Source organism: Corvus hawaiiensis, chromosome 2 (assembly GCF_020740725.1).
Source record: "Corvus hawaiiensis isolate bCorHaw1 chromosome 2, bCorHaw1.pri.cur, whole genome shotgun sequence".
Lineage (NCBI taxonomy): Eukaryota > Metazoa > Chordata > Aves > Passeriformes > Corvidae > Corvus > Corvus hawaiiensis.
In genome coordinates, this window is record NC_063214.1 from 114,324,158 (window position 1) to 114,341,375 (window position 17,218).

The 17,218-nt window shown below is 36.6% G+C and overlaps 1 protein-coding gene across 1 annotated transcript in view; it reads right to left on the bottom strand.

Moving 5' to 3' along the window:
* CFAP47 (cilia and flagella associated protein 47) overlaps positions 1 to 17,218 on the bottom strand; it is a 280,168-nt gene that overhangs the window by 69,154 nt on the left and 193,796 nt on the right. Inside the window, exons 53-56 of the mRNA XM_048288836.1 lie at positions 14,822 to 14,929; positions 11,184 to 11,295; positions 4,021 to 4,125; positions 2,270 to 2,426 (exon numbers count right to left, since the gene is read on the bottom strand). Coding sequence (XP_048144793.1) covers positions 2,270 to 2,426; positions 4,021 to 4,125; positions 11,184 to 11,295; positions 14,822 to 14,929 — 482 coding nt within the window. The remainder of the gene's footprint in view (positions 1 to 2,269; positions 2,427 to 4,020; positions 4,126 to 11,183; positions 11,296 to 14,821; positions 14,930 to 17,218) is intronic.

Here is a 17,218-nt window from a genome sequence, read left to right on the forward strand (position 1 = left end):
CTCATTTCCTTATAGAAGGCAATCACATTTGTCAATCATGATTTGCACTTAAGAAATCCATTTGACTAGTCCTGATTACCTTCTTGACCTTCATGGGCTTGGACATGGACTGTAAGAGAATGTGCTAATCATGGGCTACCCACACTGCAAAAGGTGTCCAATGCAAAAAGTGTCCAATGACCCCACCAGGGCTTCAGGTGAGGCTGATTATCCTACTGATCCTTTAGCCTTCCTTCTACCACTTTTCAAAGGGGAAAACAACAAAGCCTTTTCCCAGTCAACAGAAACATCTGATCAGCATGAATTTTCATAGAAAACAACAGCCTCACAACCATTTTGGCCAACTGTTTTATTACATTATGAATTTTATCTGGATTTGTGGATCTGAATACATCCAGCTGCTCTAAGAAGTCCACAGCCTGTCTCTCCCCTACAGGCTGCCCATTTCCCTCTCAAACCAGGAAGTTCACCTACCACAGCACACATCTAACTGGCTCTTGCCATTCATACTGCAGTGCCAGGGAGAAACCTCAGGAATTCCTGATAGCCTCAGACCAGAGTTGCAGCTGCCACCTGGATTACAGAAGTAATGACTGCACAATCAGAATGATTGCCCAAGAGCAGCTCCTGTGGTGTGCAGTCAACATTTATGCTTCCTTTTCTACTATGAGCAGCACTTTGGAGCCTTGTGTACATGCACTGAATGCCACCTCCTGCATTAACAGCCCTGTGCAGGGCCTATCTGCAGTGCTCCTTGTCACTTAAAGACACCCAGATGCCAGATAAGTAGGAAGCTGGACAAGACTCTGTTCCTCTTAATGCCAGGATCCCCTCTCTGCCAGGTACCCTGCTCAGCAGGTGAACTCTGACTGTCCCCAAGATCCTGGCCATGATTCACTTAGCTTGTAAGCAGAGAATCCTCTGCATGCTGTTACTTCCTTTGCCAGAAGAGAACATCAATAGAAATTCAGAACTGGTCTAATAATTTACAAATTGAACTCTATTTTGTGACAGTTGTGAATGGAAATATTTCAGCAGTTAATATGGGAAACTGCACTGAAGTCTGACAAAAAAAAAAAAAATTGGCCAGCAGAAGTTCAGACTGTTTAGTCATGAGACCAAGATGCTTTTGGCCAGGCACCTTTTAGGTAAACATATTTCCAAGATCCCCCATAAAAGAACTGCATATGTGGACAAAGATGTATTTCTTTATTTCTAATTCATATTCAGAAGGTAGGATTAAAAAGCTTGAGTTTAAGACAAAAATAAACACCAATCTACAGTTTTTAAAAGACATTTCTTCACTTATTCTATGTGCCACAAACCCCAAATCACAGTATGAGTGTGTAAACATGGCTTAAAACATACCTTTGAAGAGGTTTGATTCACTATTCTCCTATGGTTTTGGTTTTTGCTATTTCTCTTATGTTTATTTATTTATGAAGATAAAACTGGGAGGTTTATCTTCAGGTTTTGTTATTTGTAGATGCCAGGACATGCTTTGGCACCAATTTTCTGGTGCTACCTACAATGTTATGTTTGGGTAGGTGGAGATTCAGAGAACCTTTTAAAGCCTTCTGATGCACTAAAAGTGAAATTTCCTCTTTGAGTAAATGTTAGTCATCAAAGAGAATGTGGGATTTAGAACCTGAGTTCTTACAGCATTTGTGAAATCCCAGTATGGACAGTTACTTATCAATCTCTGATAATTCTGGATCTCATCCTTTAAAGCATGTTTGAAAATATTGATGAAACATACTTGTTCAGAAGGTCATCAGAAAAAAAACAAACAAAAACCAAACTTAACTAAAAATGTTTTGCCCTTGCTCTCTTATTAACTCCTTTAGTTATCCAGAATCTGACCAATAATATAAAACTTTTGAAGGCAACTGAGGAAAAAAAGCAATACAAAGCATTAGCTGTTTGATTTAGACATACAGCTACCAGAACACATCCCAGGAGTCTCCTGTTGCCGAAATGCTACAGTGCAGTCCACAGCCAGCAGCTGCACATCCACACGAGGCTGTGTGACCCAAGAAATCTACTGTGAGCAGTTGTTACAGGTTTGTGTTCTTTCTATCTCCCACAGCACACTCTACAGAGTTTTCAGTGTGGATGTGGATAATACACAACAACTCTTGCCAAAAAATGGAATGAGGAAAATTCAATCACATCCCTTTCACACTTTTAATGCAACCCATATAGCTTAAGTTCCTTCCCCCACCCAAAAAAAAAAAAAACCAACAAAACAAAGTCCAATCCCCTGTACCTGTCAGCATGATATCTATCACCACATTTTCAGCAGTTGGATTTTTGAAGGATATGACGGCAGAAGAGTACTCGCCAATGCAGGCACTTATGGTGGTTGTTTCCATCTGCTGAGGAGGATGACCAGATCCCGTAAGGTGAAATAGCCACTCTCCAAACTGTGAATGAAATGTGCCACTTTTTATTATTTGACAAGTCAGAGCTGTAGGTTTTAAAGTATTTTGCCTACCTCTTTCTTCTACTGTTCTGTGTCTCTGCTATAAGTGAGCTTCAATGTCTGCTTTCTTTTTAATTCCTTCAAGCTGTTGTTATTTCCAGATAGCTAAGTATTGCTATCTGGAAATCAACAGCTCCATTCTGGGAGATGTTCACATCTCCTTTTTGTATTTAATTTCTGTCTTACTTCAAGCACATTGTATTTAACTTCCATCCAGCTACTCAGAGCTTCCAGGGGGGCGAATGGAAGGATGTAGGTGGTTGCAAAAGCAACACTCAAAGCACATATATTAGAACCCGAAAGCAGGTGAAGTGAGAAGTTCTCTCCAGAACACAAAGGAAGAAAGAAAATAATTCTTTTGTGGAACAGCAGTAGAATCACACAAAAAGCTAGAAGTGTTACTCCAAAGATAATAAAAAACATTAACATTTAGACACAGAAAAATCAAGGATATTAGAAAAAACTTGTAGATACAAGGTTTCTGTGGACCATCAGGTTTCAGAGAAGATAAGGACATTGTGTCCTCTTGGACTGACCTTGGATACATACTGTTCATATAAGAATTGCTGTCTCCTTGTTTTTATCCTTAATAAATATTTAAGAGAAATTCTGAAAATAAATGCTGTGACAACACCACCTGCAAATAACCAGTCTGTTCAACATACTTTTTCAGGAAAAAAATTGCCACAGGACTTCCTTCAGTATTTGTTTTCTTCATATAAAACAATATTTGCTCTTTTAGTATTACTTAAAATACTACTGAAAACTGCTGGTAGCACTAAACTGGAATAATTCACAGGTCAGCAGTCTTTTAGGATATCTGAAACTCAAAAAAAAAAAAAAAATACAGAGAGGAAATTGCACAGAAAGCAAATGCTTCATTTAACCACACCTCACATGATGAAATATTATCATTTGCATTGTACTATCAAGTTTTCTTTTTTATTCCAGCTGTAATTTAAAAACAGTTAGTAGGTCATATTGATGACATATGTCTCTTTATTTACTTGTTTCTCATCAACTTTAGGAAAATTCACAGAGGAAAAAAAGTAAACAACTCTAAGGTGTTCAAAGTAAAAAGCCTTTTCAGATAAAATGAAAGGAAGAATTCACTTTTTCAAGTGTGTGACCTTCTAAAATTCAGTTCAGATAAAAAATGAAACTATTTGGTTTTGTTTGGGGTTGGGAAAAACAGCAAGAAATTTAATTTCAGAGGTGATGCTGCTAAGAAGCAGCAGTCTTCTAGTGTTAAAAACAGCAGAACACAGTACTGAGCAAGCTAATATTATTCATTATTTGTTCTAGCTCCTAGGCCATTATACCACATTTTAATATTGTAAACAGAATAATTTCTGTGTAGAACTAAGGATACAACAAATTGTAAGTTTTCATCATCTTTGCATTTGCTTTTTCATTATGCATCCAGTCACTAAACTTCAACTCGACCTACAGGCTAAGCCTCTGACTTCCTTGCCTATCACAAATTATATCTAATCTGAATCCCAAGGGTTGTGGGCATGAGCACATGATCCTACCTTTGGGCATTGGAAGGTTATTGTCGCCTTGTGATTGCGTCTTCCAAGGGCAGTGGGACAGAATCTCACAGGCAGCTGAGTGGTGGAATGAGGAGGAATAGTCAGCTGTACAAACACAAGAAAGAGGCAAAACAAAGGAGGGGTAAGAGAGAGGAAATCAATTTTTTTGAGTCTGTGTCTGTTTTGTGCTCTGTACCAACAGTGTTGATGTGTATATGATTAATGTGTTCCACCAGATGCATTCTCCCCTCTCAGCCAGCACAGGCTGCAAAGGCAGCGAGTGCATTGCAGCAAACAATCCCAGTGGCAGTCACTGCACGTCCTCTGCCCAGCCACCCCAGGGCTGGTGTTAGAGACTGCTCCAAGGACATCAAACACCACTCAAACAGGACTCTGGTGTCTGATCGTACTGATGACACTGAAGGGTTATCACAGCGACCTCCACAGACAAAAACTGGCTTAGAAAGGGAATACATGCCAGGTTTTAATAAGCCAGTGCATTGTCTCCCCTCTGCTTACCTTTTTCGAAACCAACACTGTAAATAACATTGCAAGTTTTCTCTTCACCTCAAGTATTCTACTTGAGACTCAACTGCACAGGGAAAAAGCAAAGTAGCTGGCTACAATGGAGTAAGATATGCTGTAAGAACCAGATAAGCAGTGAAAGAGCAGAACTAAGAATGATAAAAATGCCAGTGCACTAAAAGAGTGATCAGCCAGAATCACTGAATACACAACTACTGTGTCTATTTCTTTAATAAAAAACAGGTACTATCCTTTAAATATCACATATGTTTAAATAATGTTTGTATGTAACAAGAGATAAAAAGGTAATTGATTGCTATCATGAGCAGTTAACCTGTATTTTATAAAAGGAATATAATTTGCAATAAAAGGTCAAAACAACACCCTACCACAGCTGGTACTGACAAAGCACACATATAGCTACCAACTCCTCGAGTTGAAGCATGGCTATGACAAAAACTCCAGGGAAGGGCAGAATTATACTGTGCTCCACCTTTTAGGCCCTACAACCTTCACTGGCCAACCCACTAGGAAGCCACCTAACACTGCCCCAGTGTGTGATAGATGGACAGCTCTGCCAGTCAGAGACTGGGTTAGCACCAACCCAGTGATTGATTGATTGATTGATTGCAGCTCAGCCAAGCTGGGGAGTCTGGGGTCACTGTCTCCCCACAAAGCAAGGCCTGGCTCACCCCCAACCCCACACACACAGAGGTGTTATCTTGGACCATTGATCTCATCCACTCTCTGACAGAGCCTTATGTTGCTTTTCCTCACTGCCCTGTGGCTTTCCCTGCCATCCCAGAGCTGGGCCCAGGCAGGAGGCACAGCATTCCTGGTCTTGCCAGTCATCCTCTGGGTGTGTTTCTAGGGTACTCTTACCTGGAATAAAACACAGATCCTCCCAAACAGTGTTAAAAGTGATAATATAAAAGGAAATCTTTAATTGAAAGGCCTTCAAGCTGCATAATATGGCAATATGCACATGTAATACAGTAGTTCTACAATTTTATAAGGTTAATTGATTAATATCCCTATCAAATATTGTCCAATTAGAAGAACAGTAGTTTAGGTAATTTTACCCTGGGAACTGCCCCATTGGAATTGGTCCAGGGGCTTTTTTGCCCCGTTTCTTGCTGTGTCTTCTCAGATTCTGGTTGGAAAACAAAAGGTCTTTGTTGCAGGTTCTCTTCTTGAAAACAAGACTAAACAGTATTTCAGGAATGTGTTAGAAGGTTAGCTTATTGTTCTAAAAGGTAGGGGAACAAGAGTAGGGAAAGTACTAGAAGATGCAAGCATGCAGCAGCCTCCAAATCTACAAATACATGAAAATATATAAAAAGCTAAAAATCTTTAGGCATCAGTACCAGCTCAGTTAGGGACAGGGATGTTGATGTGCCTTGAACAACAGATATCCCTCCTGATGGCAGTGGGAGGTAGGTTGTGCAGAAGAGAGGACAGAGCTCAGGTGTGCTCAACTAACACACAAAACATGAATTTTTTTTTTTTCTCTTTTGGGGAGAAAGTTTCAAAGTAATTAATCAGAATACTGCCATAAAAGTTAATTAAACTTTCATTTGCAGTCCAGTTCCAGACCCATTTATTAAATGAAGACTCACAAATGGAGAAAGAACCATAGTAGAAAGAACCCCTTCCCAAATACTTTTGAATAGAATGAAAAAATAGATAAAGACAGGATGTCACCTAATAAGAATACATAATTAAATTAATTAAATTAACACTAAGATTTTAAAATTTCGAGTAATTTCAGTAAGACATCCACATTATTCATAATAATAACTCTTCCATAGAGATGGAAACAGACAGGAGTTCGATTTCCAGGAAGTATTACTTGACATTTAATCATTACTCAGAAAATGCAGTGCCACAATGAATCAAAATAACCAACATGGAGTTATGCTAATCCAGCAGACTGCCTGCTCTGAAAGCAGAAAGGATTGTTAATTTTTACATTATAGATTTGGTTTTAAAAATTCATTTTGTATTATACAGTATGATGTTCTCTGTATCCATAAAGTAATTTGTTTTGAAATAAGCTGAGCAAAAAAAATTACTTGCTTTCTACTGAAATCCAAAGAATAAATTGCTTTTAGAACTAGAATTGAGAAATAATGCTAAACAACGTATTTTAAGAAGGTCATAAAATCATTCAATCATTCAATTAAATGTGCTGATGCTAACACATCTCCTGCCTTTCATTTTTTTTACATAAAGAAGTGGCTTCCATGATACTCATGTGAAAAGGAACTATCATTGCTCTTCATAATACCTCAGATATAACTGTTTAAATACAGAAGCTTAGTCTGAAGCAACTATAAATACATTATTTCTGTTATAAAATGAAGAAAGGAGGGAATTTTTTCATTGAATCTGAGAGTTTGCTCTCTACTCTGTACAAAACAATATTCATAGTCATTAAGAAAATCCTTAAAGCTTGCACACAGAGATTGCACTCCTTCCTGCCAGCCCTTCTCTACTAAATTATTTGTCCTCAATAAAAATTGTGTTTCAAAGCCAATCAGGAAAGAACACAGCTTAATGGAAAAGGTTTAGGCTAGTTATAAGCCAGGAGAATAGCAAACTGAAGACTTACAGTGAAAGGACAATTCTTTTTGGCCATAGAGACAATCCTGTTTGTAAGACTTTTTTTTACATCATAAATATATGTGTGTATCAATATAAGACACATATATGTGAAATACATCCATGTATTTGTATAGAAAAAAAGTAGTAAATTTGGGATCATAACAGTATTAATTACTGAAAATTTTCAGCTGTTAAATCTGATGCTGAAACTGAATCCTTTTCTGCTAAAGACAAAGAAAGATGTGGTCAGGACAGAAAAACGAAACTCAACATCCCAATGACTTTTTCCCCAGACACTCCTAATATGCAGTATGTTAATGGAAAATGAGTTGGAACTTTACAGTAAACTTATGTAAGTTCACTTTTATTCCAGCTTTTAGATAATTTGGCAGCATTTATAAAGTTATTAAGTTAGTTTAAGGTTGACAAGAAGGGAAACAAAAATTAGGTGTAGCTTGTTAAAAAAAGAAACAAAAAAGGAAAAAGGATATGAAAATCCAAATCCCATTAAAGGGAATACTTGAAAGCTTTCATCAAATTTTTGAAAGAAAACAAAGATGCTATATTCCATTTAAACCATCCTAGGCTACAATTGCAAAGCTACTAGTAAGATATGCATGCTTTTCTCATTTTTGTCAGTGTGCAAAGGGTAACAGAGCTGCTTCTAATGACATGAAACTGGCAAGAGATTTAAAGCCTTTGAATTTCATTTAGACTTCATTATGCACCCTGAAGTTCAGGAATACTTGAGCCTAATCCAACTGGACCTCAGGAAAGTGTATTGTTAATGATGTCCATACTTTAAGTTGAATCAGTTCTTTAGAAAATAATCCCTTGTGGTATTTCAGTAATGCCCTTTCTTCCAAATTGAAACTGGAACAAACTTCCACACACATGAAAATATGTTAATAATATTTGAATTTTTTTAAATTCTGAAATATTAGTCAACATTTTGGTTATTAATTTTAGGCAAATATCCCTAGGGAAGAAAAAAAATTCTGTGATATCACTGCTGAATCTGGTTTATTTAACATAACTCAGTGACTGAAGAAATCGATTTGAGACATTTTCTGATCGACAGCCCAGTATATTCGAAAGTTCTACATCTTAGATGACATAAAAACAAATATGGAAAGTTATATGAAATATTAAAATTACTGGCCTGACTCTAATATCTTTAAATATAATGTATCTTTATTGGACAATCCCATCTTCAATCTAATGTTCTAATAATTTGCTCTTTTTTGTTGCATTTCTTCTGAGGGTTGCACAAATCAGAATCTTTCTGCTGACAAGAAAGCATTATTTGCTTTAAAGAGAGCAGAAACTTAAATGATCAAGATGGGAAACTTCTTCCATGCATAGCAAAGGCTTTGAAATGGGTGTTATTATAAACCAATACCCGAAACACAAGGCATGGTTTATGAGCAGTAAACTTCTGGAAGTTGAATGCACTGTTGTGTGGAGGTAATAAACCTAGGATGTAACATATTCAGGAGAAGCAAGTTCACATCTGGAGAGCTCTGTCCATGTCTGGGCTCCCCAGCCCAAGAAAGACAAGGAATTATTGGAGAGGGTCCAGCAGAGGCTACAAAGATGGTTGGGGGTCTGGAGCATCTCTTGTGAGGAGAGACAGTGGGAGCTGGGCCTGCGCAGTCTGGAGAAAGCCCAACTCAGAGGGGACCTCATCAATGTATACAAGTATCTTATAGGCAAATGCCAAACTCTTTCCACTGTTGCCCAGTGACAGGACAAGGGCAATGGCCATGAGCTGAAGCACAGAAAGTTCCATCTCAATATGAGGAAAAACTTCTTTCCTGTGAGAGTAACTGAGCACTGGAACACGCTGTCAACAGAAACTGTGGAGTCTCCATCTCTGGAGATATTCAAAACCTGCCTGGAGGTGTTCCTGTGCAACCTCCTCTGGGTGAACCTGCTTTAGGAAGGGGGTTGGATTAGATGGTCTCCACAGGCTCCTTCCAACCCCAACCATTCTGTCATTCTGTGATTCAAATGCCACCCCCTGACTTTGTCACCAAAACTGAAGGAAATCACATGACCTCTCCAAACATGGATCTGTAATGGGAGAAACAGATTCAAAAAGGGACAGCTACATGAAATAAATATTAAGTAGCTGCATATAGCAACCAAAGCTATCCTGTAACTGGGAGAACTACTGCAATTGACAAGTAATCTTTCCGAATTCAATCCATAAATTATATACAGGACTGAGGATTAGAATAAAAAGGGAAGGTAGAAAGGAAATTGCTGCAGTTAGTGTTGAATGCGTCTTTTCCTACGCAATGTACTGTAGCTATCGTCGATGTGTGAATCTGTGGTGATAAATTGTGAGAGCAGATAGATTTTTTTTCTTGTTGTTAATTTCCTGCACAAGGTAATATGCAATCTGCAGCAGCCAAAAGTCACTATATTTAAATCTAATCCACTTCTGTGCCAATGACTTAAACATAATATATATATAATACTCCCAGAAAATTAATATAGTTTGCATCCATTGTTTCTTAGCTCCTATTCAAATGCCAATTCATTAAATGATTAGTAATAGCACTTGTCAAGGTTTAACATAGTGTGTGAAGATGTGTTATCATGCATGAAACAAAAGACAGACTAGAAGAAACTTTTCTAGTTTTATGAAAAAGGTTTTATACTTTTAATTTAATGGAATCCCATGTAGCAATATATGGGGAAGCTGAGTGAGTAAGTTTGTTCTCCTTTAGCTGTTACCTTCAGAGCCCCTTCTAGGAACAGTTGGTCTGGCTGTACTGCTATATTTGAGGCCAAAAGCTGTTTAGTTTCTGAAAACTGAATCTATAATGACTTTATATCATTCCTTTATTTTCCCCATATGATCTTTTGTATCTTCTTAGCTTTATTTTATTACAATACTCTTCTCCTCTCTCTCTGACCCTTAAACCATTTTGCAGGAATAGAATCATAAAATCATAGAATAGTTTGGGTGGGAAGGGACAAACCAGCTCTGGTGTCTTCCCCATATTATGTTCTTCATGCCTAGAAAAGGCACCATTTCTTTCCTGTCCAGCACAGGTTTCTTTCTTTTCGTTTTTTTCATGTTAAAGGTTCTGAATTCACATCCTAAGAGGTTGTGACAGAGGCAGTCAATGCCACTCATTCAGAGGCAGAGTTTCCATGCTTCTCTCTTCCCTTTTCTCATCTCCCCATCATGAAAAGGTCACATATTTCATAGAATTAACTGTTAATAATATCCAAAGAGTTCTTTATGGGACCTGTACTATTAACTAGCATTCAATGGTCAATAACAAATATTTTTCTGAACCCTGACCACCTAGAACTCTAGCCAATCCCTATGAAAATATAAAAGCTGAGCCAATTTACTCAACTGCTATTCCTAGAAAGAACATAAATGTTAGGCAGCTAACATCCTAAAAGATGGAAGGGCTTCTGTGACGGAGGAGGAAAAAGTGGAGTACATCACAACAAGAGGGTTGAGACTTGCTCTGTAGAAATCACTCTTGAGGTAACTGTGAGTTTGGAGAATAAAATGGCTCGAGGTATTTGCTTGATGCTTCTTTGCAGCTATAGTGATCAAATTATTCATCGGCCTTGCAAGTTGCTTATAACTGCCATGACTATGAGATATTACTGTATTCTTCCATTAACATTTTATCTACTAACCTAAATATTTACCTAGTTATCATCTTGATTATTAGATACTTACGAAGCTTCTAACCAGCTGGTTTGTTTACAGCTTCTCCTTCTAATGTCTCCTGAATTATTTACAACCTACTCTGCAGTCCTGCTCAAAACCATTCCAACAAAGCGTTCCAGGAACAAAAACATCTGTACTTCAGATTGAGCTGCTTTTCAAGTTTAGTTGTTTTCTTCCTCAGGCTATAAAATCTCTAAAATACATACTTAAAATGTCTAAAAGATTGTATATTCTGAACCCACAGTACAATACATAATTCAATTTGTTTTAAAAAGAAGGTTCTCTTCTATCTTTTTTGTGAAAGCACAGAAATCTTACTCACAGGTTGTTTTGGGTCAGTCTCAACTGCAAAATGGTTGGGATCACTGTTAGCCATTTGTAGCACCAGAGTTTCATGAGTGGGATTAGAAAGAGGTATGTGTATATAAGTCCATCTGGAAAAAAACATATATACAATGATGATTAATTGCAAAGCTTCTTCCATTACATGTCATTATTCATATATTCTTTTATTTCCTGAAAAATTTGGGGGGTTTTATTTATTTAAGTTTTATTGCATTAGCATTTCCCCACTAGTGTGGAAAGATATTTATTAAATTATTATTATTAATAACAATAAATATTGAATTAATTCAGTGTTTCATTTTGTATCATTTTTGTGTTGTTCATTACAGCATAATCATAAAATCATTATTTTGCATATGTAGGTTATATATTTTAATGAGTATAGTGACTCTCCCAGAACAAAGACTGGAGTATGCTGATTGCCTAATTATGCTTTAAATCAACTGGCCCTCTATTTTACAGACTTTCCTTCTTTATTTTCCAGTTAAAGAGCAGACATGAGATAATTTCAATAGGGAGAAAATTTTAAAAATATTTCACAGGACTCCCAACATTTCCTCTATTCTGGTCAAAATATTATATTTTTTGTTTTTAGCAAAGTTATATGACCATAAATCACATCCTTGTTGTAACACCAAGGGACACAGAGGAGAGATTCAAGGTGAATAAGTGAAAACAGTAAATAAGAAAACTCTGAAAAATGAGATACATATATTGGCTTTGCTGTAATTCATCTCCTAATGGATATTCCCTCTAGTCAAAGCTGTGGCAGGTCAATGGCCAGATTGCTCCACATATTTATCATCTGGAAAAAATTAGTCCGTTAATCATAGCTAAATCAGTAATGAAAAAGAAAATATAAAAACTAACATTTAGAAGATATTTCAGTCCAGCTTTATGACTGTAACTTTAGACCCTAAACTGTTCACAAGTGGGCTCCTTCAAAACTATGCAGTGACATAAATCCCCAGCAGTGTGCAGCAGACTTGTTTCTGACTAACACTGTAAAAGCATTGTATCATTGAGATCTCAAAAGCTGGGTAAAGAAATACTAGGAAATTTTCACACAGGAACTTCAGATTCACTTGATCATTCCCATTTTTCACATATACCATCTCTATCCTTTTTTTTTTTTTTTTTTTTTGTCTGGTCTCTTTCATACGTAATACTTAGTCAAAAGGAAAAATAAGTTGAAATATCTGAAATTTAATAAGAAACTACTTGACTGTTAGAGGTTCTTCAAGTCATCAAAATCCTGCCACCCCACACAGATTGACTATCATGGTTATGCTGGAAAAATTGTTGCATTTGGCAGTAAATTCCAGATCACTGTGAACTACATTCAACTGACCCATCTTCAATGACTCCACTGTGGAGCCCATAACAAGATGGATAAGGAAAGATGAAAAATATCAGGGAGAAGGTTTCCTTCCTTAGAGACATATGCTAAGGGATGTGTTAAATCTACCCTGACACAAACAATAAGCAGATCTGACTGTGATAATCCCAAATGTTAGGGAATCTGAAGAAGAATTAAAAGAGAAATTGTTAGAAATTTTCTTTTCTCTTTCAAGAATTGGTCAGAAATTGATTCTAAGTTATCAAAGGGTTCTTGGCTCCTAATCCAATTCCGAGTAATATTTCAAGGACATAAATTCCTAAATTTTTCAGATCAATAGTAAAAAGAATACAGCAAGCACACAATGAAAAACATTATTCCTATATTCATATGCTAATGCTTCTGCATTCAAGGCAAAGTTGGTAGAATGGAAATTAATCTGTTAAAAAACTACAAATCTTCACCAACCAGAAATGCTTCAAACATTTGATGACATTTACAGTTCACATCTCTGGGTACATAGCAAGGAAGTACATCCATTCAAAAAAACATGCAAATTGATACCTTTCTTAGACCATACACAGATGTCTACCTACACTGCCTTTACACATTTATCACAGATTAATGCAACCAATTTACTTGGACTGTCTCATCTTTTCCATGAGGCAGAGCAATTCTCAGTAAGTGAACTGTAACCTCAATGCCATCACTGACTGCCATTGTGCCACTTTGTACTTCAAGAAGAGTGCTGATAACATTATGCTGACACCGCTGGGCACCACCAAAAAGAGCCTGGCACCATCCTCTTCGCACCTGCCTTTGAGATGTTTGTATGTATTGATGAGATCCCCTCCCAACCTTTTCCTCTCCAGACTAAAGAGGTGTAGCTCTCACAGTCTCTCTCCATAAGAGAGATGCTCCAGACACCTCATCATTCTTGTGGCCTCCACTGGACCCTCTCCAGGAGCTCCTTGTCTTTCTTGTACTGAGGAGCCCAGAGCTGGACACGGTGTTCCTCCGCGTATTTACAGATACATAGGAACTACAACATGTATGTACTTATAAAGGGAAAAGAAATCTCATTTGAAAAAATAAAACATGGGATTTGAGGAGTTTGAGATAAGAATTTTGACAGGAAGAGTTGTAGTTAATGGAGCTAATATTTTCCAACATCCATTTTCCTTGCAGTGGAAAAGGATGACTTGCCATTTTCCACTGGACTATTTGTGCATGTAGCTTCCAGGCAGTGGATGCCAAAGAAAATTATGAATGCCAGATAGTCTGAATAAAAAGGTTTTAAGTAATTCCTAACTCCTAACAGCAAAAGCCTACATAGTAGAGAAAAATTACTCCAGTCAGCCCAGAATTTTAAAGTAAAAACCAGGAAATGGCACAATTTATTTTCTTTAGAACATAATAACAAAGGCATTGTCAATTACCTCCAGTCTGTGCATCATACTTAAGAGCAGAAAATATTCACTCACAAAAAATTTAATCAGAGAAAATTTCATGTTGTGGTCTCTAACAACATTTTTTCTCAGTCTGTTATGTATATTAATTCAGATTTAGTCAAAGATAGACAGAAGTGGAATTTAGCATTCACAAGAGCAGTGTATCCACAGAAACTATTAGTAAGTGGAGGTAATATGTGGAAAAGCACTTCTGAAATTTTGACATTCTCCAAAGCCTTTCCTTAAAGTTTTAGCTTATGTCTTGAAATTCAGAACTGGACTGAACATTATGCTATCAAAATGCACGTTGAAATATCATTGAAGGATGGTAATAATTGGGTTCATTTTTCTAAGTAGCTCATTTTCACTTGTGGCATTTCAACCATGTCTACCTCCAGGACCTGCAGGACAGAAGTTGCATCATTTTCCCTTTTCTTGAGAGGTTAAAATATATTGCTAACTGGTATACAAGCATTTGTAAAGCAGGATTGTTGGTAAACTCCTAGTTCAGGGAGAAGAAAAGAAAGAAAATAAAGCCAACCTACAGAGCTCAATATTATGGATCTTGGTGATTACATTCTGCAGTATTGTTGGAGTGATTTCTCTATAAAGACTTCAGAGGAAGTTTACATAGAGGCTAAAATTTCATTTCAATTGTTCTTCTGCAAGGAATATTTCACCTACCTACATATATATCTAAAAAAATTATCTGCAAACTACTACAGCAGACATAGAGCACTATTCTGAGTTTTTGCTGTAAACTGTTCATGTAATGTCCATGATACTCAAAAGCAGTGACCCAGTCCAGCATTATGAACTACTCACTTCCCAAGCTCACAAGCTATTTCAGGTAGCCCAGTTGGCGATGGCTTCTCTACGTTGAACTTCAGGGCATACCAAAATTCTCCAAGTACATCTGACCGGAACATGACACTAAAAACAGATACACAAGCTTAACATAAAGCTATTTTTTTCAGATAATTAAAAAAAAACCCAGATTAAAATTCAGGAGAAACCTAATGAGTTCAACACAGAGAGTTCTTTAATTAGATCATATTTTTCCTCTAACACTTCTCACTGGTATCTGAATTCAGCTACCAAATCTAATAATATTTAGAATTACTGCTGCAACAAAATCTCTTCTTCATCCTTCCTAAATTTTAGCGATAAAATTCGTTGCTTGTGGTTTTGTTAGCTTGCTTTTATCAAAAATACAACTCAAACATTTTTCTGCTTATAAGAGTAAGCTTTAATTTCATTTCAATATTACAGAATTTTCTTTTTAGCCATTTTGAAGGGCAAAGTAACAGAAATAATATACACTAATTTTAAAAAGGAAAATCTCTCAAATCTAGGTATAAAAATTGAGGTGTAAATATAGACACATTCCTATGAGCCTGGCAAGGAGATATTCAAGGAATATTCAACATATTGTTTTGATATACAAGGAGTATTCCAAGGAATATTCATAATATTGTTTTGATATACAATCAAGTGTTGTCATGACTTAAAATTTCTTGCTGCTAGGTGAGATATGTACAGCAATATATTTCAGTGACAGACATTGTAATACAGTTCTTTCCTACTGCATTTTCTTTTCTATTTCTTGAGGTTTTTTTGAGTAGCAGAGTGATAACAGTATTAAACCAAAGCACTGGAAGTGTATAAAAACTTAGAAGAAATGCACTGTACAATCCCATGACCCACTAAGGATGAGTTCTTTTTCTAAATTATAGATAACTATGTCTATGCCATGACTTTATGGTTCCAGACTATCCCCTGTGCCAACAGAGCTTTCAAAGTGAGCATAAAACAGCTCTAGGAAAGAATCAACCATTTGAAAAGGTACACATGCCACAATCCCTTTTCCAACAGTTCTTCCCAGCTGCTAACATAGCAAAGGAAACAGAGCATGGCTTCAGAAAAAAATTTAATAGTGTGGATGCAATGGGGAAGTACCTCTGTCCAGCTGTACTGTAGTCTATGGGAGCTACTGCAATTTAAAGGAGCTATTATACACTTCTGGAACAAAACTGCACAACCATATTGAGAATGTCCAGATGTGCTTTATGTCACCTCTGCATATATTCCCTAAGGCCCAGCCAACCAATCAGCTGAGCCCCAAGTTTTGCCAGTTAAAACAAACCTTTATCTTATTATTTGGAAATCCTGCATTTGAAAAATGCCAGAAATATTATGTGGTATGAAAAAAAAAGAGGAGGTCTATCCTCATCTGCAGTTTAAGAATGCATGATTTTTACAAATTCCCACAGGGAAAAAAAAAAAGCCACAAAACACAAAACAAAACAACTTATTAGAGTTGTAACAGTTCTCAATTTTATAAAACAGTATTGTTTGAATCTGCATCATTCAATGATACCTGACATTATTGTGGTCTTTGGAAAAATCATTGCAAGCAAATTGAATAAAACTCTGAATGGATTTTGACTGACCAAAACTGGTCAGATGTCTCTGCTCTCCTCTTAAATCACCACCCCACCCTACTCCCCATTCCCATATTTTTGCCAGTCAGTTGAGATAACTGAAAAACAGGGCATTGTTTTTCAGTCAGCCCTTTGACTAAATAATGCTTTGGTAACCAAATTCCAGGAAAATAAGCTTTGCAATTCTACACCATTCAATTACTTGCTGAACTGTTTTAGTTGAAACTAAGACCAAGAGGTCATCTATCTTTTCATACCTAATTATCATACCTGCATGGTTTCACTGGGATTTCCAATGTAATGAAATTTTTTTAATTTAAAACCACTCCATATTCATTTAGTAGATCGTGGTTAAGTAATGGAAGATTATGAAGGTAAATGGATTTAAGTGAAGACAGTTAAAGGGTTCTCTATCTGGTTTCAGTTATGTTTTTACAATTTTGTTCCTTCTGAGAAAAAGATGTAATTGTTCTATTCCTTTTAGAGAACTTAAAATTTACAAACTAACTATTAATCTGAAGTTTTCAAGGGGGGCTTCTAACATTAAGTAAGCTTCTCAAACATTGTTAACTAAATTCTAGTGAACTAGAATGACAAGGAGTTATTCTATTGCCTGTCAATAATGCTTTTCCCCTAAGAGGAAAGCTGCTATTAGGGATACAATACATTTAAAGATGGAAATTGTCTTAATTCCATTTATTAACTTCTGTGGGTTTTTTTAGGGCAATATTTTCATCAAGTGACTTAGGTTTCAATGAAAGTAGTTCATTTATTAGTA